The 23205-nt window shown below is 39.4% G+C and overlaps 1 protein-coding gene across 1 annotated transcript in view; it reads left to right on the forward strand.

Moving 5' to 3' along the window:
* The window catches only part of LOC108136907 (irregular chiasm C-roughest protein), a 64320-nt gene extending 41322 nt beyond the window's left edge, over positions 1 to 22998 (forward strand). The window contains exons 10-16 of the mRNA XM_017258365.2: positions 3248 to 3407; positions 5374 to 5582; positions 11926 to 12088; positions 16332 to 16553; positions 18037 to 18336; positions 19076 to 19233; positions 20100 to 22998. Coding sequence (XP_017113854.1) covers positions 3248 to 3407; positions 5374 to 5582; positions 11926 to 12088; positions 16332 to 16553; positions 18037 to 18336; positions 19076 to 19233; positions 20100 to 20939 — 2052 coding nt within the window. The 3' untranslated portion in view covers positions 20940 to 22998. The remainder of the gene's footprint in view (positions 1 to 3247; positions 3408 to 5373; positions 5583 to 11925; positions 12089 to 16331; positions 16554 to 18036; positions 18337 to 19075; positions 19234 to 20099) is intronic.
* Positions 22999 to 23205: the final 207 nt, after the last annotated feature.

Consider the following 23205-nt stretch of genomic DNA (forward strand, 5'->3'; position numbering starts at 1 on the left):
CATATCCTATACTCAGCTATCAACTGGAAGTTTAAGGCTAGCAAATACATGTGAATAAAATAAAATTGTTAATTGAATAACAGTTTGTTCATGGTTTTAACCTTGCGTAAGCTTACAAATAAAAATTTGTTTATTTTGAATTTATTTTTATTATATTCTAATTTTTATTATGTACCGTTGTGATCTGCAACTAATGTTTAGAAATTCAAAATCTTTCGTATACAAATACCGACCATTTTATTTATTTCCCAGTAATGATAAATATATCATCAAGAGATTGTGTTTTATATATCAAGAGATTGTCTCACTAAAAATTTAGATTTTCCTAAATAGGAACCAAAAACACGTTTAAGTTGTTTTATAATTTATTATTTCAAAAACGTTGAAGAAAAGTATAAAGTAACGTTTAGTTTTTTAGAGAAACTTTAAAGAAGAGAGGCCGTGTAAAAAGTGCCCAGGGAAAAGCTAAACCAAATCAGTTCAATCAGGCCGAGCCATCAGATAAATTACGGAAACTAATTGGGTATTTATAGTCGGAACAAACATCAGCGACAGACGAACACAAGGGGCGGCGAGGATTGTGATTGTGGCCCTGGGCTCTTGGCGCTTGAGGAGTGGCAGGCAAACATGTCGAAAACACGGCCGAGAGACAGACAAACAGAAATGGCAACGCATAAAATGCGCCATTAGCATTGAGGGGCACTAAAGGGTTGTGCAGACATCATCAAGTCAGCGGGAAGTAGGTGCTGTTGGGGGTGGTGACCTCGAACGGGTGATGGGTGATGGGGGATGGCGGGCGGGCGGAAATTCTGCAGCGGATGTGCCCCAAACTATTTGAAATAATCCTCTACGCCCACTGGGGCGGAACAGCTTTGCTGGCCCTCCTTCTGTTTGCCTTCCCTTACACTTTTTGGTTTTTCTCCTTTTCAGGTTTTTTTTTTATTTTTTTTGGGCTGCGACAACCTTGAACTTTATTTACTTTTCGTATATGCATGGCGACATTTTTATTTGTTTTATGACAACAAGGTCGCTGAGCCAAGCCACAGTTCATTCCCTCCCCCTTTCGGGCTATTTAAGTTAACCCTACGGGAATTGAGGCTGTGCGGAAAACGAGAAAGGTCCTTCGTTCAAGCCGGGCTAACAATGCCTTTGGGACTCTTCTGCACTTTAAGAGTCTTTAAGAGCGAGTCAAGAGAAATGCTAATAGCGACAAAGCATTGTACATAATATGGATACATCTGTTACTGCAATCGGGTTTCTTGTTACTCTGATACTTGGCCAATAGTATCAATCATTTCGCCACAAAGTCAATGGCCGAAATGTGACTAGTAGGCAAATATGGTCATGACTCGGCATTCACCGGCTGTCTAACCATTTAAATAATTGTTTACATCTGCACAATGGAGAGGGCACACACCAGTGGGCCAACAAACAAAAGATGCGGCGTGGTATTCCCAGGATCTACGACCCCTACACAATGCAATCGTATATGAACTTCTGCCCGTTCCATTTTCTAAGCCCTATTTAGTTCTCCAATGGCCTATTATGTACACTTAAAAATAGTAAAACTGTATATGTCAAGATTTTACCAAATTCTGCATAGCAAATAAATAAATAATTTAGCAAAACTTTAGTCAATTAAATCTATTAAAAATATTGTTGAATACTTTTAAACTCTTTATTAATCGATCGATTTTGTTTTTGTAGGTATTAATATTTTTATTAACAAAAGTGTTGATATTTTTGAATAGACATGCACAGATACCAATTAAAAGTGTACAATAGCAGGAAAATCTATTGCCAAACTAACACTTAAATGAATATTTTAAGAACCAATTTTTATATTTTCGAAATTACATGCCAAATTATGTTTAGGCAATTTTTTCAAGTGTAGTCGACAACACTATTATCTAAGTGTTGGGTTTCCGGACTGCATTGTTTCTATTTATTTGCACACACATCCAGATAAAGGCATCTCAGTATGGATGTGTGCTAAGGTCGTCGAGGCTTTGTTCGGCTGGCTCTGGCTTTTTGACTTTTGTCGACCATATTTATATACATTTTTATTTCTATTCCTATTTATTTCAATGCTTTCATTGTTGCCACGCCCTCTTCCCGCTGCCCGCCGGTTGTTTGTTTGCTGAGCTCGGGCAAAGAGCGAATTTGTTTTGCTGCTAAATGGCACAAGGCTCTGGGGAAATGCGTCAAAATGTTGTCGAGTGCCGGCCTGTTGGGGAAAAGGCTACCAAACCAAAAGGCGAACATTGGGCTTCGAGCATTATTTCAAAATGAGAGCGAAAGTGCGGAAAAGGCAGCAACAAGGTCAAGCCTCTGTAAGCATTCGGGTGTGAAGGCCTCTGTGTGGGTGGCCCTACGTTAGTGTATGCCTAGGAACTTAAAGTAAATATCGGCTGATTTTTCAGTACCGATGCCAGGCACGTAGCCAGCCAAGGCTCAGCTCCTTAATGAAGCTGCGGGTTCAGTGATGCGCGCATTTATGAGTGCTTTTCAGGGGGGCGAAAAGTGCCCAGATAGGTGACCTTGTATCCAAGGGATATATGTGAATAAGTGCTAGCCAAGCAAACTTTTAAGGGAAGCCTTCGGGTATGGGTAAGATGAAATCCTCGGTGGGGAACGAATTTTGAATGAATTTAAATGAACCACAATTTTAACTGCGGAACGTCCTTTTAAAAAATTGCAAGTCTTTTGCAGTTACTATCGCCATTATGTTTATAGCTCTGGAACTACTGCCTACCTTAGTTTTATTTTAAAGAATATTATTATTGCACTGGTTGTAGAGCCTAGTTCAATAATTAAGGTATATTAATAAGTCTAATATTGGAAGGCTTACACCCACATTATTAATTTTATGAAAATTAATTCCTACACGTATTTCAATATTAAAAGTTCAATAATTAAGGTATATTAATAAGTCTAATATTGGAAGGCTTACACCCACATTATTAATTTTATGAAAATTAATTCCTACACGTATTTCAATATTAAAAGGTATTTAATAAATCCACAAAGAAGGAGTGTTATTACACAAATTCAATTAATTAAAGGGTTTTGAAGCACCTGTGAGGTATTAAATGCGTGTACATTAGGTTTGAAAAGCTCACACAAAGGCAGCTTAATTAAATTCAATTAGCTTTGGCCAAAGGCACTCTTCCTCTCTCAAGCTTTACCGTTCCATCTCGAATTTGAACATTTTCCCCCCTAATAACGACTTAATCCCGCATTGCAGCACCAAATCATCCAGCACAACCAGCGAGCGGGCGTGATTGTCAGCAGCGGAGATCTGGCGCTCCAAGGAGTCACTCGTCACCAGGCTGGCAACTACACCTGTACCGCCTCAAATGTTGAGGGCGATGGAGACTCCAATGTGGTCGAGCTGAAAGTGATGTGTGAGTATCGCGTTGAGTGGGCGGTATATGTTGATTTGTGGCACCTCAACACACACGCACACCACATTGTGTGCCGCGTATTGTGTTGGCTGACCCATAAAACGCTCTCGAACGGCTGAATTCGGGCCATTAATGAATACTTCGGCGTGGGCTTAAATAGAAAATCGAATTGTGACCCACAACCATCCACTGAAATCCTTCTTCGGCCACGCTGCTTTAGCTGCTGCTGTTTGGATTCTCTAGTGAACCTTTGACACACAAAAACGAGCATTATTGAGTGTTCGAGTATGGCCCGAGATGAGGATGGATGGCCAACAGCGGGGAATCCGGGGCTCAACGGGGCACTCCCAGCATTGTGCGCTCGTGCGGGCCTCTTGCAGTTTTATTGCGTATACGCCCCATTATTGTGCGCTGCTTGAATGCTCCTTTGTGTATCGCTGAGCTGTGGACAGGGCGAAGAAGTGGATCTGGGAAAGAGTAAAAGCAATCTCTTGCTTCGAACTTTTGTGGCACAATAGTGGAAAATAGCTCGAGTTATTGTCAAGTTGGATAGGTTGATATTTAAATGCGCCATTTAACTAGCTATGGATTATGGTACGGTCAAATTGAAATGTATTCAAGTAGGTAGGCGATAAAATGTTGGTAACAGCTACTAAATAAAACTTCATAAATATTGAACTGAATAGAGGAATCTCCAGACGAACTTTGTTAAAGGGTATACAAAAACCATTTACTCAACGATATTATTTAAACTGCTTTGGGTCTTTAGCTTAAGTTTGTTGTGGGGGCTTTCCTGCTTGCAAGACAGGACCGCAAATCTTCTGCTCAATTTGTGCTGGATTCCTGAACTTGGCCCTGTCTCGAGTCAAACTTTGGTTAATTAGTTTGCCTTTTTCGAGCAATTTAGCAGGCCAGAGAGCCTTCTATTCATTTTCGCCTTCATTCATTCATTTGTTGCTGCCTTATGCCTTTGTTTTTACGGCACCATTTTCCTTTTATCACTTCCACTTCTTTTTTTATTCCTGTGCTGGCCGGGCTTTTGTTTAAAGCTCAGTGTCCAACTGGCAACTTTGTATTCCCCCGCTGCCCGAGATGCGCTTAAAATTTGTTTACGGCTTGGCCAGCTTGGCATGCAATATCGACAGTTGTCAAATGGCACAATAAATGCGGCACTTGCAACTTTCGCAAGTTTTGTGGCTGGGACAAGAGGCAGTTGAAAGATTTTCCCCAGCCAAGGATTAGAAAACTGAATATTCCCCTGGCCTGCGCAACTCGGCTTTTCCTTGAAATCGCCGTCGCTTCTGTTCAAAGTTTTCACTACAGGAAGTTTTTCTTTATGTCGAGTCTTCTTTTTGTGGTTTTATAAAAATGGATATGTTGTTTAACGAAATAATGCTAACGGGTCTTACTTAAAATTTGTTATTATTAATTTAATAATAATGTGGCTGCAGTTATTGGGAGTTCGTGTTCAAAATTGTTGGGTAATTAAATTGAACTCATAAATATATACAAAATGTTTATTAAAATGAAAGTGTGGGGCAACTGTGATACATGCCACATGGGCTACAAATTTCCATTACTTTCGGTTTAAAGTTGAGTTAAGCTTAAAGATCCGCAAAGGTAATTAAGCCCTTCCGTACTAGCCCTCTACGCGGTTTCTTGTTGACCAACCCGATTCGGTTCTGTTGTTTTTTGGCTTTTGTTTTCTGTTCGCCAATTTCTCTGTTGAGTTAGCTGCTTGAATGGGCAACAAAGGCAGCCGAACAGAAGGGTGAACTTTTCTACTTGGGATTTCTGAGCCTGTAGAGAGGCAGGGTCTCAAACAAAGAATCCTTCGAACAGAGTTTGATGCGATTATTGATTCCAGCTGCAGATGCAAACAGCAGAATGCACTACAGCCACAGCACAGCCAACTTTGTTTCGATCTCCGCACTCACCGACTCTTTTCTCTGTTTCCGCCACACAGATAAGCCAATTTGCCGGCCCGATCAAAAGAAAATCTATGGAGTGGCGCGGAACGAGGCGGCCGAAATCGTTTGCGAAGTGGATGCCTTTCCGCCGCCGGAGAACTTCAAGTGGTCCTTTAACAACACGGCGGAGACCTTCGACATGCCGCAGAGTGGTTTCCGGCCACATTCCGCCCAGGGCTCCACCCTAACCTACACGCCCGTCAAGGTAAGTTCCCAAAGTCCGGAAAGCCCGAAAAGTCCGGAAGGTCGCCTGGGAACGGACAAATGTCGGCGGGATCGTGCTCTGGGGATGCGTGACCCGTTCGTCACGTTAAATGCTAAACAATTTTGACATTCGATTCACTCCTAGTCGTAGATAGTAGCATGCGGCGCTTTGCTGCGCTCGCCTTTAATGTGAAATTGTTAATGACACATTTGACATTTTGGACGGCAGAAACACTGACCAGAAGAAAGAAGAACAAAATTGAATCTATATAAGAAATAATGTAGTCTAAGATTCTGAAATCTATAATATTATTGGTGTACATTTAAATTAAAAATGTATGATTCCATATAAATAATACTTAAAAACATTAAGAAATTATATTACCTCCGTAATATTAAGAAAACGTTGCATGCATTTTTTGAATGTGTTGTTAGCAAATGCAGGCACCCTTTATTACCATTTCTGACAATAAAATTCTTTTTTCAATTTTAAAATTTTCCCATTTATGTTTTAAGTCATATTTTTTATATGTGCACCGTAGTAACTATTGAACTCCACGGGGGTTGTCTGTTATTGAATAGCAAAAATTTTAATTAATAGGCGGGTCACATGGTTGTTGCCATTTATTTGGCCTGTGTGCGTGTCATGTTGTCAGCCAGCAACAGGGCAAGTAAACTGGAGCAAAGTCCTTCCTGATAGAGACAACAGCCAGCCATTTGGGGCGGTCGAGCGATTTAATTAAAAATTCTATTAGCACTGCTTTCTAATTAAAAATCCAATAGCAGAAGCACCACCAGCACCGCCATCACCATCATCATCATCGACAACAACACCATTGAATGACAAAGGTTATTTGGGGAAAACTCAAAAAAGCTAGCACAAAAGAGCTGGAAAAATTATTGAAAGTAAATGCCATTGACTTTAATAGCAATCATTATTGGCCAAAATGAAGAGGATAAAGCTAAGCACCTTCCACCTCTCTGTCTAAAGTTCTGGGTCCGTGTCTGTCGATTTTGGCAACATTTTCGCATTAATGGCGGCAATAGCCAACAGCAATTGCGATTGCAGTTTTCGGCGCTCCTCCCCAGCAATTCGCCAAGCAAATTGGCCATCAATGAGCTGCACTCCCATCGAATCGTTGGGATTTCGGTTTTTGCATTTGATATTCCCCATGTCAGCTCTCGACAGCAGATGTTGCTTTGGGTGATGTGTAAATTTTAACGGTCAGCCAAAACATAGTTGCATGCTATGCTTGCACATCGGAATTGACACACAAAAAGATTGAGCTTGTCTTTGCCGGTCAATAATACTCAAAAACGAATGGTGAAACCTAAAACTAAGCGTTGTGAAAAGCAACTGATAAAATCGTTGTTCTTTCGCTTTCGTCTTTTTATAGATTAGAAATGAATATCGAATTATTAATAATTTTTCTGTAAAGAAAAAAGTTTTTTTTTAGCATCGGCTTCTTGTAATATTAAATTGAATAATAAAATATCTCACTACTAACATGTAATTTTGAGTGCCTTAGCATAATAACTTTGTTGTCAGAGCAAAATACATCACTCACTTGGTTTGCATTACATTTTGGCAGTTGTGAATAAGCTAGAGTTATATTAAAGTGGCAAATAAATCTCTGCAACATTGGAACACTTTTTGGGATCTCGACAACTCCTGTCGAGGATTTTTCATGGCTGGATTTGCCAACCAGTCGGCACCTACATTTCCGCTTGGCTGTCTGACCACAAACGTGTTAAGTTTTTCGGACTGGGCTTGCGGTCGCTTGTAAGCCAACATGGCTGCCATTATGCGATGACAGTGGAGGAGCTGCAACTGGATGCTGCAAATGGCATTGGACAGAAAGGGGGTTTACGAGGGAGGTGCTGAGAAGAGGCACTCAACACAGTTGTTCAAGTTGCATGGCACCCAGTTGGTTTGGTTTTGGGTTAGGGTTTCGGGTCCCCTGCTTCGTCTGGTTTTCAAGCTGACCCAGTTTAAAATGTTGCGGCTTCTTCTGCACTTGCCGTCCTTTTCCACTCTTTTTCCACACTTTTTTACGTATTTTTCTTTATTTTCGCCACCATTTTTTTTTGGCATGGAACTAATCAAACTGGTGGGGAAAACCTCGGCAAACATTTCGCCGATCAAACGAACAAATTTCGAGGGAGCAAAAGGCATTCAAATGAGTTCCGCTCACAAACACTCGTCCATCGCACTGATTGGACACACACACACACAATTACATCCAACCGAAACACACACACACACTCACACAGACATAAATCATTTAGCTCAATTGAATATGAAAAATCCCTTCCGTTCTGTTGTCATATATGCTGTTTCCGGTTTCCGCTAACCGCAACTCAAACGTCGTTGTCGTTGTCGTTGTCGTTGTCGTTGTCGTCGTCGTCGTCATCACATTTTGGTTAGGATTTTTCTTTTCGCTTTTCCCCCCTTTTCTTTTTTTTTCCTGCCTGAGCGACTTGTTCAAAGGCAGCCAACAGCTCATTAATTTTGTTTTGTGCATGGGCATTTCTCGTTCTCCATTTCCCCACATTTTTTCTCGATTCCATTGCTATTTTCTATGTGTGAGCGGAGCAATTTTGCCAGGCTTTCATGTCAAGCAATTTCCGCTGCTGACATATAAATTTCTCAAATATTTCACGAAAATAAATTTCGGTCTCTTGGCTTTTTGGAGCACAGCCATCGCAGCTCTGTGTGAACTTCACTGCAAGAAACTCATTAAAATGTCACTTAAATGTTTAAATTTTTAATTAAAATGCATAAATAATAACAGCAGACTTGACTTGAAACGAAATGCACAGAATGCCATGCCTAGAAGTGGTATTTTGCCTTCTTTAGATCTGGGGCCCCAAAACACACAGATACACGCATGGAAAAATACCCAGTATACGTGGGTATATTTATTTTATGGATTTCGGTTTTCCTTCCTACGAAGAAAATGTTGCTGTTGCAACAATATTTACACATTTGCTGGCGCAACATTAGGACAATATAAACACAATAAAATAATCATAATAAATAGAGGGGCATAAATTCAGGGGCCCTAGGGCACTAGAAATTATCAAGGATTGTCGGGCCGGGCGATGACAGTTGCAAATAGAACAAGAAAGAAAGCAAACTTCGGCAAGCCGAAGTTCATATACCCTTGCAGCTATTGCATGAATTAAATACTTTTGAAAACATTTAAATTATGATTTACTTGAGTATATGCTGAAAAACATTGAAACTATGATGATTTGCAGCTCAATTATTAGATAGTTATTTTATAAATTTTTATTATTTCTATGGGAGCTATATGCTATAGACGTCCGATTTTGATAAAATTTAAACCATAATTCTGAAATAATTAAACATTGCTATATGTCGAAGAACTAAACAAAAAATTAAAAAACAGAAAAGTTATAATTTTTTTTCATTTATTTTTCCGATTGTTCCTATGGGAGCTATATGCTATAGTCGTCCGATTTTGATGAAATTTAAAACATAATTCTGAAATATTTAACCATTACTATATCTCGAAGAACTAAAAAAAAAATTAAAAAACAGCAAAGTTATAATTTTTTTCAATTATTTTTCCGATTGTTCCTATGGGAGCTATATGCTATAGTCGACCGATTTTGATGAAATTTAAACCGTAAATCGGAAATATTTAACCATTACTATATGTCGAAGAACTAAACAAAAAATTAAAAAACAGCAAAGTTATAATTTTTTTTCATTTATTTTTCCGATTGTTCCTATGGGAGCTATATGCTATAGTCGTCCGATCCGGCTCGTTCCGACTTATATACTACCTGCAATAGAAAGACAACTTTTGGGAAAGTTTCATGCAGATAGCTTTAAAACTGAGAGACTAGTTTGCATATAAACGGACGGACAGACGGACAGACGGACAGACGGACAGACGGACGGACAGACGGACATGGCTAGATCGACTCTACTAGTGATGCTGATCAAGAATATATATACTTTATAGGGTCGGAAACGTCTCCTTCACTGCGTTGCAAACTTCTGACTGAAATTATAATACCCTCTGCAAGGGTATAAAAAGCGGAGCGTTCTATGCATCTCCCACATTGATTATTACCTTAAATGCCATGCAATTGTGTGCGAGTGAGTGTCTGGCCTGGTGCTTTTGGTCCTGGCAGCTCCATTATTATATTGCCGTAGCCGTAGCCAAAGCCGAAGCTCCTGCTTTCAGCCACTTTCCCTTTGACCCGTTGGTGTTGATGCTTAGTGTTGGCAGCTGCCAACTGGCCGCCTTTGTGGCGACACTTTTGCCACACACAACAAAAACTGCAAAAGCTATTACACACTGGGCAAACCTATTTTAATTTTCACAAATTTGTCATAAATTTGCATAAGCATTGTTGCTTAAAATTCGAGTCCAAGGATGCTGAATATTTGCAATCTATTTTCGTCTTTAAACATCCTGACGGCAAAATAAGCTGGTTATTCACAACTAAAGATTTTCGACTAAAATTTCGTTTTAAACTCAGTCTAAGCTAGATAGTCGAGTTTAATTCTTAACTCTTGTCTAACTAATTGGTGTGATGGCATATAAATGATATTATTGAATTTCATGTCAGAAATATTTATAAAACGTGTTTAACTTCTAATTAGTAATATTCGAAGAAATTTAATAATTGTTTTCAATTATTTATTGTAAAGTTATCTCAACATCAATAATTTATGATTTTCTTGGGCTTGTATGAAGTTTATGGAAAATTAGTAAAAGCTTAAAAGCTTTTGAATACATTTGTTGGATGACTTTAAAAAAGAAGAATTAAAAACAATTTAAATATTTCGTAGATTATTCATTTTAATGTCATTTTTAATTGGTAAAGAAATAAGAAAGCAAATAGTTTAAAGTAAACTGACTACAATGACTAAACTACAATTTAAACCTTAAAAGTGGAATTAGTAATCGGATAGCTTTAGCTCATAAGGACCCAAAACGTTCTCTATTGATTTTTGGGGGAATGAATGTATTAGGCAAAGTAATCAATCAGTTCTGCTAAAACCCCAACTCTTTTACTAGATGATTGGAGTTTCATCTACGACGGCAGAAAAAACCGAACTCATTTCCCGATCTCCATAAATCTCGACTTTCCCCGTACTGAAGCAAACTTTCCTTTTGGTATTTACTTCTGTTTTTTTTTTTCTTGCCCTAATTAAAATGACAACCACGCCCAGTTGCGACTTGAAAGATAGCGAAAGCAAAGAGACGAGGTTGAAACGCGTGCAGACTGATTAATAAGCTGCAATTTGCGTTGACATTTCGCCGAGCACCCGAAAGTGATTTCAATTTTTAATGAGTCCGGGCCGCCTGAAGTTGATTAAGTGCGTTGATTCCAGTGCTCGCAGTCAACGTTAAAGGCCAAAGGTAAACACGTCCCGCAAAGATACAAAGATACGCAGATACGCATATACAGGCCATGAAGGCGAATCAATTGTGGGGGACGTGAGCGAATGGTCCGATAGTTTGGTGGGTGTGTGTGTGCTCTTGACCGAAGACGAAGGATTTCATTAGCACAACATTTGACAAAATGCAAACAAATAAACAAGAACGACAAACAATGGCCAAGACCGCAGGCGGCCACTTAGCACTGGGATACAATGGGATAGACAGGCATTAGGACCATGTTAACATGACTTCCTTCCTCTCCCACAATTTTCACGAGCGAACATACATAAACGAGTATGTAATGGCCCAGGGGTGGAGAGCCACAAAATGCTTCATTTGTTTTTACTGCCAGGCATTTTTCTGTCCTTCCTTGGCCTTTCTGCATCGACATGACATGAAATTATATTAATGAAAAACTTATTGACAGCTGCAATCAATCAGAAGCAACTCTGACAACACACTGGCCCGTATCCATATTGATTTAATGAATTAAGTTCACATTGATGTCGTGTGCGGCTGCTTGGATTCCATTTAAATGTGTGTCCAAGAGATGAATTCAAGTAGCAGCACTGGGAGAAAATTGAGAAATAATTTGTGCTTATATAATGAAGTACATTTATTTCATAACATTCTTAATATAAATTACAAGGTATTAATTAATGTCTTTTGGTTTTCATTTTCTCAAAGTTCACACAAAGTCCTTAGACGCCAGAATGTAAATGTTTTGTTGTTTAGTTATCAAGTCAACACATATATATATTACTGGAACAAATTAGTTTTTATTGAATTAATATGTATGAAAAATATTCCAAACGCAATTCCTATTTCCCAACGTTTTTTCATGTGTGCAATCTATTTTTAACCCATGTTCACACTTGAGTATTGATGAAACGCTGTGTTCTCCGCATTTTCCAGGAAATGGACTTTGGCACCATCATGTGCTGGGCCGACAACAATGTGGGTCAGCAGAAGGAGCCCTGTGTGTTCCATTTGATAGCCGCTGGCAAACCGGAAGCGCCCACCAATTGTACGGTGGTCAATCAAACTTCCGACTCGCTGGAGGTTTATTGCATTGAAGGTGAGTTATATGGCCCACACACTCATACTCATACGTCAAATTGCCAGCCAATTTGTTGCCCTTTTTCGTTCGGTTTGGTCTCTTTTCCTTTTTGTTTCTATAATTGCTGATGAGCCAATCAATGGCCGAAAAGGCATTGGTCATTGGTTGGGGCGGAGGCGGGGGCCGGGGGTTTCGCAGGGCAAAAGGGGGAGTGGTCATGTCCTGAGACATCCTTTGCAGCATGAGCACGAGTGTGCGAGGAGAGCTGTAACTTGTATATGCTGAGTTTCCTGCAACGCTTTTCAGACTCATTTAAAATACATGAGCAACTTAAGTGCACTTTGGCAGCCATCTACGAGTATGTCTATCCACTCATACAGACACGGATTCGTATTTACCCCTTCCCCTCCCCATCCCACTCCCCACACACACTCATACAATTGTAAAGCAAAGCCAACTTCCTTTCGTGATGCAGACACAAATAATAAAAACGCAATGAAAGCATAAAACTAGAAAGGAAACACAGCGTAGAAGGGGGAAATAATGTTGCTAAAATTTCAATTCCAGCTTAAAATTTTCAGTAATAAATAAAATAGAAGCAGTCAAGTGATGAGCTGCGAGCTGAAGGAGCGCACGGCCTAAAGTTAAGCGCAAATTTGTACATACAAAATGTTTTGGCTTGTTAGGCAACTTGCTGCCTGCGAGTTGCCCAAGAAGGAGAACGGAAACTTTAAATACAAATTCAATTCGCATATTTTATGCGCAGCACAAGAGCGGAAAGCGCAAAGACAGAAAAATGCCAGCAAAGCGCAAAATAAGCAGCACAAATTGCAGTCCCAGAGTTCAAAGTTCGCAGCGATAGAGTTGCACATTAGCGCAGACAGAGAAATGTCCTTGCAAATTGCAACAGCTCCTCCAAGCTTATGATGCATTTATGCAACCCCTGAGTGCCGAACCGGAGACAGAGGAGGGGACAAAACAGGGGAAAGGCTGGCGGATCCTGCGAAAAGGCAACGCAAATCAAAGCGTTGCGTAACGAGGCGGCTGCTGCAAGAAGTGCAACAAAAAGCGCATAATAACTGCATACTTAATGGCGCTCTTTTCCAGTTACTGTTTGTTACACCCCCTCGTGGCGCATTCCGCTGTTCTTTTTTTCCACCGCTTAAAGCGCTCAATGTTTTTTCACCAATTGCTGGCAATCGCAATTGTTGTGCTCACTTAATGTTGTCTCAAGTGCTCGCCCACCCCGCGTATGCGTAATGTGTAATTGCATTACTACGCGCTTCAGAATGGAGGGAAATTCCATTGCAATGTCTTTATTGTTGTAATTTACGGAGCTCCTCGGAAATGTTGTAGCTTTTTAATTTTTATGTTCGAATTAAAGGCTGGGTTTAGCAACTGTGGTAGAAAATAATTTATGACTATTAATAAACGATAAGTTTTACGAATTAAATGGTTACTTTTTTTAAACTTGTATAAAATCGAAAAATTAAAGTTGGAATCAAATCTTAAAAATTGATGAACCATTATGTTGCATAAATAATAAACTTGTTAAATTTTTGTTGGCTTACTTACCTTAAAGCGCCATGATATAAACTTAAAATTAAAGCAGTAATAAGTTTAGATGCCTCAACTTTGAATATACAAAATTATTAAATTTTGTACTGAATTTCCTGGATAATACGTTTTCTAAAGAGTACTAAACAATAAATACAACTTTAAAAACGTAGTTCTTATCAGAATTGTACACACTTCTATATATTTATCTAATCATCCCTTAGCGGCCATTGTGCGTATACTTGATGATCTAACTTTAGATATCATTACAAATGCACTGCAACTATGGTATTAAGCAGCTTTAGCTCTATGTCTCTCTCCTTGTGGCAAAGTCATTGTTCTCCTTTTTACCGCACCACCCCCACTGCCATTTCTGCAGTCTCGACCGTCCCTCGGGCTGCTAATTTAGTGGCTGCACATTATTATCATAGTCATCAGCATCATTAAAACTTTAACGCAAGTTGTTTAAGCACAACACAAGAGCAGCAGCATCAGGATCGGGGTACCGCGCACAATGCGATACTTTTTATATTGCGCTCTACATTAAGGCAAACGACGACTGAAATGCCACGCCCCATTCTACCCACCATCCAACAAACAACGCCCCCAGCCCTTTGGTCGTTTGTTTTTATAATAACTCAACTTTAGCTGCGGTCGACTTTAATAAGCCAGCACGCAACTTGGCCAACTCAACTCGACGTGGTCGTCGCCGCAGCTCAACTTGGCTCAAACTGAACCGAACTAAACTTAAACCAACTCTGCCCGACTCAAATTGAATCCAATGTACGCTGCTGAAGACAACTCTCTACATCTTTGGCTGGCTACTGCTGTTTTTTCTCGGAAAACAAAAATAAACCAAACTGGCAGGCAGCGGCAACAGCAACTAACCAAACTCATCAACCGTCGGTTTAATATAATAAAATTTCAGTTTATAACATTTTTCTTCGCTGCTGACGATGCTGCTGCACTGAGAAACAAATTAATCTTATAGAAAGGGTGTATACAAATTAAAATGTAATATTGTATCATTTAAATGAACTTGAACTGAAGGTACTTTGCTTGCTCTAATAAAAAGAGTAACTGAATTTGTGTACCATAAATTATTTATTTCAAAAGATCTTAAAATCCTTAAAAAATCAGAAAAAATTGTATGCAAATATGCATCAGGGCTTGCAAAATCACTAGGAAATTCTACACCATTTATTTTATTTATAGTATATTATATTTTGGGTTCAGCTTAGTAATGGACCAATAATTATTTTAAGCTATAGTTGACCTTACTATTTTAAACTGAATGCATTTTGACCTATTTTTCTGAGTGTTCCTGCTGCTGGTCGGTCTTGTTTTATTATTTTACTCCACTTGCGCAGCATCCATTGCATAGTCAAGTAAATAAAATTAACCCATTACAATGAAGTTTTTTTTCGCTCTGACAACGGAGCTGCGGCAAATTTCATTAGCTAAACGTTTTAAAGTGCGCACAAAATGGCCGCCAACGAGCTGTGGGAGTGATCCCTTGAAAGGGAGCAGAAAGTAAGAATGGAATAAGCCCGCCAACCCGCCCAGCCACCCTGCGAACAATGACGCTTTGAGGCAAAGGCCAAGCACATTCTCTTTACTCTATTTCCGTGCCATTTTCTTTGTGAGTGCAAGTTCGGGTGGCTGAAAAAGCTGGCCAACAACAACTAAAATTCATAGCAACATATAAAACATTTTCCACAACAATTTCGCCTTGGGGTCCATGGCGTGTGCCCGTCTGAAGAAGTTCCTCGGAACCCGCCCTAAACCTTTTCACTGGCCGCTGCCTTTATTACAAAATATTATAACATTTTTCGCAAGTGTTTTAAGTCGGCTTTTGTGTCTACAATGAAGTGCCATTTGAGCTGCCAAAGCTAGCAAAAGCAGCCGCTGAAGAAGTGGTCCAACATTAGCCTCTTACTTTTGGCCAAACCGCTTCTCCCTCCTCTTAAAGGGGCGAATTCGAGTGGGTTCGGCCAGTTCTTTTGTGGTGTGATTAAATGGCATTTAAAATGTAACTTTAGATTACTGAAAATACATATTTCAATGGCAGTCGGTAACGAGTTGAGGAGTCCTTACCAGTGAGCTTTTCCCAAAACTGGAATGGAGGGGTGACCTTTAGTTGACCGGTTTTGAGTAATAAATTGTTTTTAAAAGGCTTTTATAGAAAAGTGGGACAAATTTAAATAGAACGACACCATGACATTTATAAGACAGTTATTTGGTTGTTCTAAATCTTTTTTGCGTCGATTATTAGAATTTGTATCAGATTAAACTCAAATTCTAATGATCATGTTAAAAAATCTTTGCCCTTGTTCTTACTTTGATATATTTATGTTTTTTTTTTGTTTCCCGAATTATCCACAGCTTATTTGGTGTTGTCGCGAGGGTTACAACTTTTGGAACAGCAACACAATAACTTTTCTGATGATAATTCCATTTGTCTGTTGTCCTTGGCATCAAAGAAATCCCAAAACAAATGTCTTGCCCAGGCAATCTACCTTCCACAAATCTCCACCAAAACCATTGGCAAAGTGTAAACAAGAGCCGCAGTCGATTGGCAACTACTTAATATTAATAAGCTCGAAGTTCCATCCCCTTGGCCAATGCCAATCCCAGTCAATATGTTAAGTAAGCCCCAGTTCGTGCCAAGTTATGCAATCGGAGTCTCCCTCTTTTTTTGCAGGGTTCGATGGCGGAATGCGGCAGTGGTTCCTCATGGAAATCTTCGATCAGCACAGTGGCCAGCTGCAGGCGAACATCAGTGCCAAGTTCGCGGCCTTGAGCGTTACGGGATTGGATGCTGGCCGCCTGTTCCGCATATATGTGTATGCCGTTAATGGACGGGGCCGCAGTGATGCCATTGCCCTCGATGGATACACCCTGAAGGCGGCCGAGAAACAGACGGGTAAGTGACGATATAGCCCATGAATTTTAATGAATATAGTGATGGAGCTGTGCACTGTGGGAAAATGTTAGGAAAAGCAATAAATAAAATAATTTCAATTACTCACGTTCTTACAATTCTTGTTTTACAATGTTTTCTTTACAAAATCGATGTTTTAAAACTATTTGATAAAAAAAATGATTGTTTTCAATGAACCAACAATGTTAGGAATGTTAAGTCTAAATAATTAAAAAAATGAATACTTATAATAACAATAGTAATTAAAATTAACTCTTGCCATCACAATACAAAATACCTATTCATATACAAAATTGTAAAAAGCAAACTTGTAATGAACATTTTTAATTTTATATTAACTATCCTTAAATCATGAGGTATGAATACTTTTGTGTTCCTTTTTGCTAATCTTTGAAGACCTTTTTTCTCGAAGTGAATTGTATTTTTTATGAATTCTTTATGCTAATACTGTAGACTTACGCTCTCTTTTACTGAAAACGAAACGAATTGCATAACTTTGCATTCGGCTCGGCCCCTGTATCAGTTTCGCTCCAGAGATTGCTCAGGGTTTTATGATTATTATGCCACCTCGCAATTTAATTACGCTAAACTGCTCAATGAATTGTAAATTCTGCGACTTCAAACTTTCACCTGCAGTTTGGGGACAGTAAACGCCAAATTTTATGCAGCCTTCCCCCACAAAGTAGCGCAAAAAATCTGAAATGATTAGCATTTATGAATTGGGGTTGAAAGAATGCGGAAGGAGCGTTTCATTATTGAGGGTAAGGGGTCTAAGCGAAAAAGGAAATTGTAATGCTAATTAGCCAAAGGAGGACCTGACAAGAATTTTATTTTCATTTTTGTACATTTCCCTTTTGAGGGAAGCCAGGAAGCCGAAAGGCGGGAATCTAGGAGGGACGGTCACATTTTGTGTAAACAACTTGAGCCGACATTTCAATTTTTCATAAAGTCAGCCGGAGCAATGGCAACAGGGAAAAGTGCAAAGCAAATAGCAAACAGCAGAAAAGCCAGACAGAGATGAAAATCAGAAAAGAAAATCGTCTTGGCAAAGAGTCAAAGAGTGGATGCTCTGAGCAAAGGTTAAGCTTGATTATGATCAGTATTTCTCAAGGTTTCATTTTCTCAAAAAGGGGGATTAACTTTACTCGTTGGGCCAGAGAGCAAAGATCTGAATTGTTTCGGGAATGAAAAGAAAATAAGACTGAACTTAAAAAGCATTTTGAAAGGTATTTTAGCAAACCAAAATTTTTAAATAAACAACAATAAGTAAGGAGAGTAAATTATGAAGACATGTAAACATAAAAAGCCAACTAAACTAAATGTAGTCCATTAGAAAGCTTTTAAATTTTTAAATAAAAGATACACCTATTTTAAAGAGAATAGTGCTATATAATTAAATATCTATGAAAGCTTAATTTTTCTTTAGACCAATTGTATATATATATTTTATTACTTATATTTGCAGTCGCCTTGACCTCGTACAAGGGCAGTGCCCAAAGTCCGGACAACTTCGAGCTGACACCGATCCTGTCGATTGGCATCTTCGTGGGCATCCTGGTGGCCATCGTGTGTATCGGGATTGGCACAATTGCGGCACTGAAGCTACGCTCGCACAAACATCAGCAGCAGCAGAAATTCGTACATCCGAATGCGAAATTCTCACGTCCGGGCAATTTGCAAATTAAGGACAAAATCTCGTTGCCATTGAGTCATTCCGAGGAGATGTACGACGAGAAGAATCCCGATGTGGTGCCCTACAATGAGGGTAAGTTGCCTGTTCCCGGTTCTTGGTCCCAAGCCCCTAAGACCATCGCCACTTCCCTTCGGCTTACCCTCAAGATAAATGGTGTCTGCCAGGCTTCTGCCCGTCTGCTCGCAATTTATGGACGCTGGCTTGAGGCTTTCCTTTATGCAAATGCATTTGACAGGCCGTCCGGCTCATGTAGGCAAAACAAACAGGACTCGGCGTCCTCAAGAGCTGACTGCATTTTTGTGCCAGTGCTGAAATATTTAAATGACAGCTAATTGCTGTCAGGTCCTTGCCGGTTAGCTTGTTTGCTCGTGTGTCTGCAGTCAAGGGCCTTAAAGACCCTTTTAAACGTGAAACGGGAGAGCTTGGCCAAAGCAGCAGCAAATTCACTCACTGCACGTGCTCGCTTGATTAATGGCAATCAAGAAATCAGGCGGCAGCCAAAACCAGAAGCAGTTCTAGCACAGCACAACAATTTAATCAATTTTCCAAACGTAAAGCAATTTCATGGCCAAAAAAAAAGCATAAAAAAATAATGTAAGGAAGCTGGCGGAGGGAAAATTGGGCAGGAAGAAAACTTGCTGCTGAAAATAACCAAAAGATTTGAGGGCGTCGGCCGGGCCAGAAACTTTTGCCTTGCTACTTAACAACAAAAAACAGAAAAACAGAAACGACGACGGCCAGCTCAAACTTTTCGAACTAACTAAGCGTTCTCCATTCTGTTCTGTTCTCTTCCCCCAATGTTTCCACCCAGTTGATGGTGAATATAAACAAAAATCAGCAACACAAACGCCATCGGGACATCTTTCGACGACCAGCGAGGTGGAAATCAGCTGCAAGCCGGGCTCAACTTCCGGCACCGGAATCGTACAGGCCAACTCGGCGGACAGTGGCACCTATCAGAGCAGCAAGGTGAGTCTGTCGGCCAAACTTTTGGTTTGGCCACCGAAAAGTTTTAATTACAGTCGAACAACTCTATGACGAACTCCCCCGAGTGCCGGCAACATTGCCATGACAAATGTTTTGATTTGATGTCGCGAATTACTTGCGAACATCTTAATGCTCTTGAAAACAATTTGGGAGAGATTAGAAAATAAACCTGTGATTATAGCCAGTTTCACCTTGGGGAAGGATGATCCCTTAAGGAGTTATCTTAGATATGCTCTCCTGTTATTTCTTGGAAGGCCAAATTGGTTGTTTTTAAAGCAATTGAATTTGTGTTGCTTGTAATTATCTTGACAAATACTTTGATTTGGGTTACGCATTTCTAGAAATATTGGAAAATGATGGAAACATGATTAAAGTCAGTTTGAAATGCAGAATAAAAAGTGTATATATGGGAGACCACATTAAAAAAATGATTACAAAACTAATAATAAGATTGCTATCCTTAAATATATTTTTATTTGCATTTTCAGTTTTCCAAAAATATCAAAACTATTGAAGCTTTTAGGCTACATAAACAGCTTTTTAGCTTTTTATTTTTATAAAAATTTTTATTTTTTATATTTTTGTTGAGACCAACCATTGTCTCTTCTATAATTAAAATACTTTTGTTCGTGTTCTAATTTTTATAAAACCACTCTGAAAAGTTTCTTTAGTTTCTTACACTGACTGAGATTTACTACGCTATAATATTTTTCAAATCATTATTTGCTGCCAGTTTTATCTATGCTGGTTTCGACTGTACACCTTAATCCACTTTTTCCAACTCCCCGATTCCCGGAAGTTCTCTGATGACAGTTTATTAAATGCCTGGCCATTTTCTCCCTCTTCAGGACGATGAGCTGCACTACGCGGAGCTGTCGCTGGCCAACATGCCGTCCGGCAGCAGTGGCGCCTCAAAGAAGGGCCAGCCGTGTGGGGTGGTGGGTGTGGTGCAGCAGCAGCAGCAGGTGCAGCATCCCCACCCCCTGATGGGTGGCACCTTGCCGCACGGGTCGAGTATGAGGAAGCTGTTGCCCACGATTCCGGCGACGGCGACGCTGCAGCGCCACAAGCCGAATGCGGGCGGAATGCAGCATCCGCACCAGCACGCTCCGCCGCCCACGTACGACTACGATTACTTTGAGGAGCCGACGATATACGCGCAAATCGATGCATACAAGACGATGCAGGTGGACACAACAGGTGCTGGAGCAGGAGCAGGAGCAGCCGGGTCAGGGGTCACGGGCGCCGGGGCATGCATCTCCTCGCCCGGATCGCACGGCACCCCCTCGACCGTTTCGCCTGGCACCGTGCAGATGTACACCCTGCCCGAGCATCCCGGTGGCTACCACACTCTGCCACACAATCACCACGCCGGAGGAGGGGCCGGGGGGACAGGTCCACAGAACTCCACTTCGATGATGCAAATGATGCAGCACCAGTTGCACCACCATCCCGCGCCCAACATGCCGCCCTCATACCAGCAGCACCAGCAAAACCAGCAGCACCAGCTGACCCACGGCCAGATGCTGGTCTCGAGCAACAGCAGTGGACTGGCCTCCACCACGGCAGCGGTGGCCAGTCCCAGCAGTTCGCTGTCGGGCCTCTCGGGCGTGGGAAAGTCCTATTCGCGCGAAATCGTCACCGTTCGCACCCCGCTCATGTACTCGCAGCAGGAGAGCTGCGTCTAAACACTATCCTGGCCCCAAATATCCCCCATTTACTAGTCATCTAAGTCCTGAGCTCTTCGTGGTTGCTGTCTAGGCTAAGTGTTGCCAAAACGAATTGAACTTAAATGCAGCATTCAAGAGAATTGAAGTGAATCGTTTGTGTGCTCTTGGAGGAACTGATTATCTTTAAATAAAAAGGCTTATCACAAGGCTGCCACATAAGTCCTTTTCATTTCAGAGAAGACACCGAAAAGGGATTTTTTTCATGTTTCGTCGTGGGCATTTTTTGAATAGGTTCCTTGTACACGTTCAATAAGAAGATATTTCTTTTTGCTCCGGCATTCCACTTTTAGATTTGACCAAAAGTTAAGTTTAAAAGCATTTAACTAAAAATTACTTTATTTGTTTAGTTAAAACAATATTAACATTTACTTTAATTTACAATAAAATAGTTTTTCATCAAAATGTTAATATAATTAAGAAAATGTTATTCTCTTAATGCCCTAATTGAAAAGTTCAAATATTAAATATAATAGTAACTCAAAAAAAAGATTATAATTTACACGTCTAAACAAGAACGTTTCATAAATGCGGCATAAAAATTTCAAATTACTGATAACAGTAATTTTAATAAATCAAAATTGATTGGTGAAAATAGGCAGAAGAAAAGAAATATTGATTCGTGATTTATGTTTTGTAGGAGTTCCAGCGTAAACGGCAAAATGCTCAAAAGAAGACAGATAAATTTAGTTTTTAAGGTCTACTTTTGAACATTTAGAAGCAGAAGAGGAATGTTCCTTCCTTATAGTAAGTACTCAGATGGACACTCAGTCATTGCAATATTTTTTCAAGATATTACTTCACAAATACATATGAATTATCTTCCCAAGGAGACTTTGTAAATGTTTGTAAATGTCAGCTGGCGAGTAAAGAGCAGCATTTTCTAGCAATTAGGCTCAAATCTAGTATATATCTAGTAAGTATATCCTTGATATAATAGACTTAAAGCTCACTCTCACTCAACCAAAGATAGGCGAGCAATGCGAAGGCGCAACTTCTTGGCAATTATATTGAAAATAAATTACATTATTCGTATCTATGGAAAACAATATAAATAGTACGAACACATATACATAAACACAAATAAGAAATTAGATGCAATTAGATTAGCATAAATTAATACTAAGTATTAATGTGTAAATAGCAAAATCGTAAATCAAATTTATTTTACAAAAACCAAAAGCAAATCAAGCTGAAATGCAGCAAAGTAATGAATGTAAATTATTTGCACATTCGATGCGAAAAACTCCAAAAGACTATAAATAACAAAAAGAAAATACAACATGGACCTATCGTTGGTATGCAAACTTTGAAAACGTAAAAATAACAAAAGGGATAATTGTTGTTTGTAAATTGCATTTATATATCCATTCGTATTTTTCTCTTCAATGTATAAATAAATGTTTGAACTGTGAAAAGGTATAAAAATAAAGAAATAAATGCACCTTGTAAATTATTGTTACATTTTAATATTTGTGTTTAGTGAATGGAGATGTGAACACACAAACAAAACGAAAAGCGAAAGTATGTATGAAACACAATGTTGAGCTGTATTTGTAATAGACAGGAATAATGGCCAAGCAAGGCAAATGCAATTTCCGTTCCCAAACTAGTTAAACGGAAAAGATCGAAAATTAAATAAAAATGAAACAAGTGATTTCTCTTACATCAATTAGAATAAATTACAAAGAAACGTACACATATATGTTGGTCATCATCTGCGTATATTTCTGCATGTAAGTGTTCCAACCAATATGAATCTAAACTAAGTGTAGCTAATTTAACATCTAAACGAAGCCATAAAAGATAATTGTAAAATATATTAAAGATTTAGTTTAAAGCAAGACATATACTCTACAAATGAATTATGAATGTATGTTACGATTAAGCACTCGAAACGATATGGAAAATACCCCTCCCCTATCCCAATGAATACAAGGAATACAATAAAAACTTGAGACACAAAAAATAAACTGAACAGCAAACAACTGAATGAACTCAACCAAATAAATCCATACAAAATTTCAATGAAAAGCAAAGTATTTTTTTTCTTTGAGAGCGGGCTTCCAGATATTGCAGATCCCAGATGTCTACCCTGGTAGTATTATCCTTTTTCAGTCAGCGATGAGGACTCAAAAGAAGTCTCGGCCCATTGGCGACAAGGCTTGTACTGCTGCAATGTTGCAACCATTTTAATGCACACACAAAATTCAAAGAGAGAACAACA

The sequence above is a fragment of the Drosophila elegans genome, unplaced genomic scaffold (genome assembly GCF_018152505.1).
Source record: "Drosophila elegans isolate 14027-0461.03 unplaced genomic scaffold, ASM1815250v1 contig_476, whole genome shotgun sequence".
NCBI classification, from domain to species: domain Eukaryota; kingdom Metazoa; phylum Arthropoda; class Insecta; order Diptera; family Drosophilidae; genus Drosophila; species Drosophila elegans.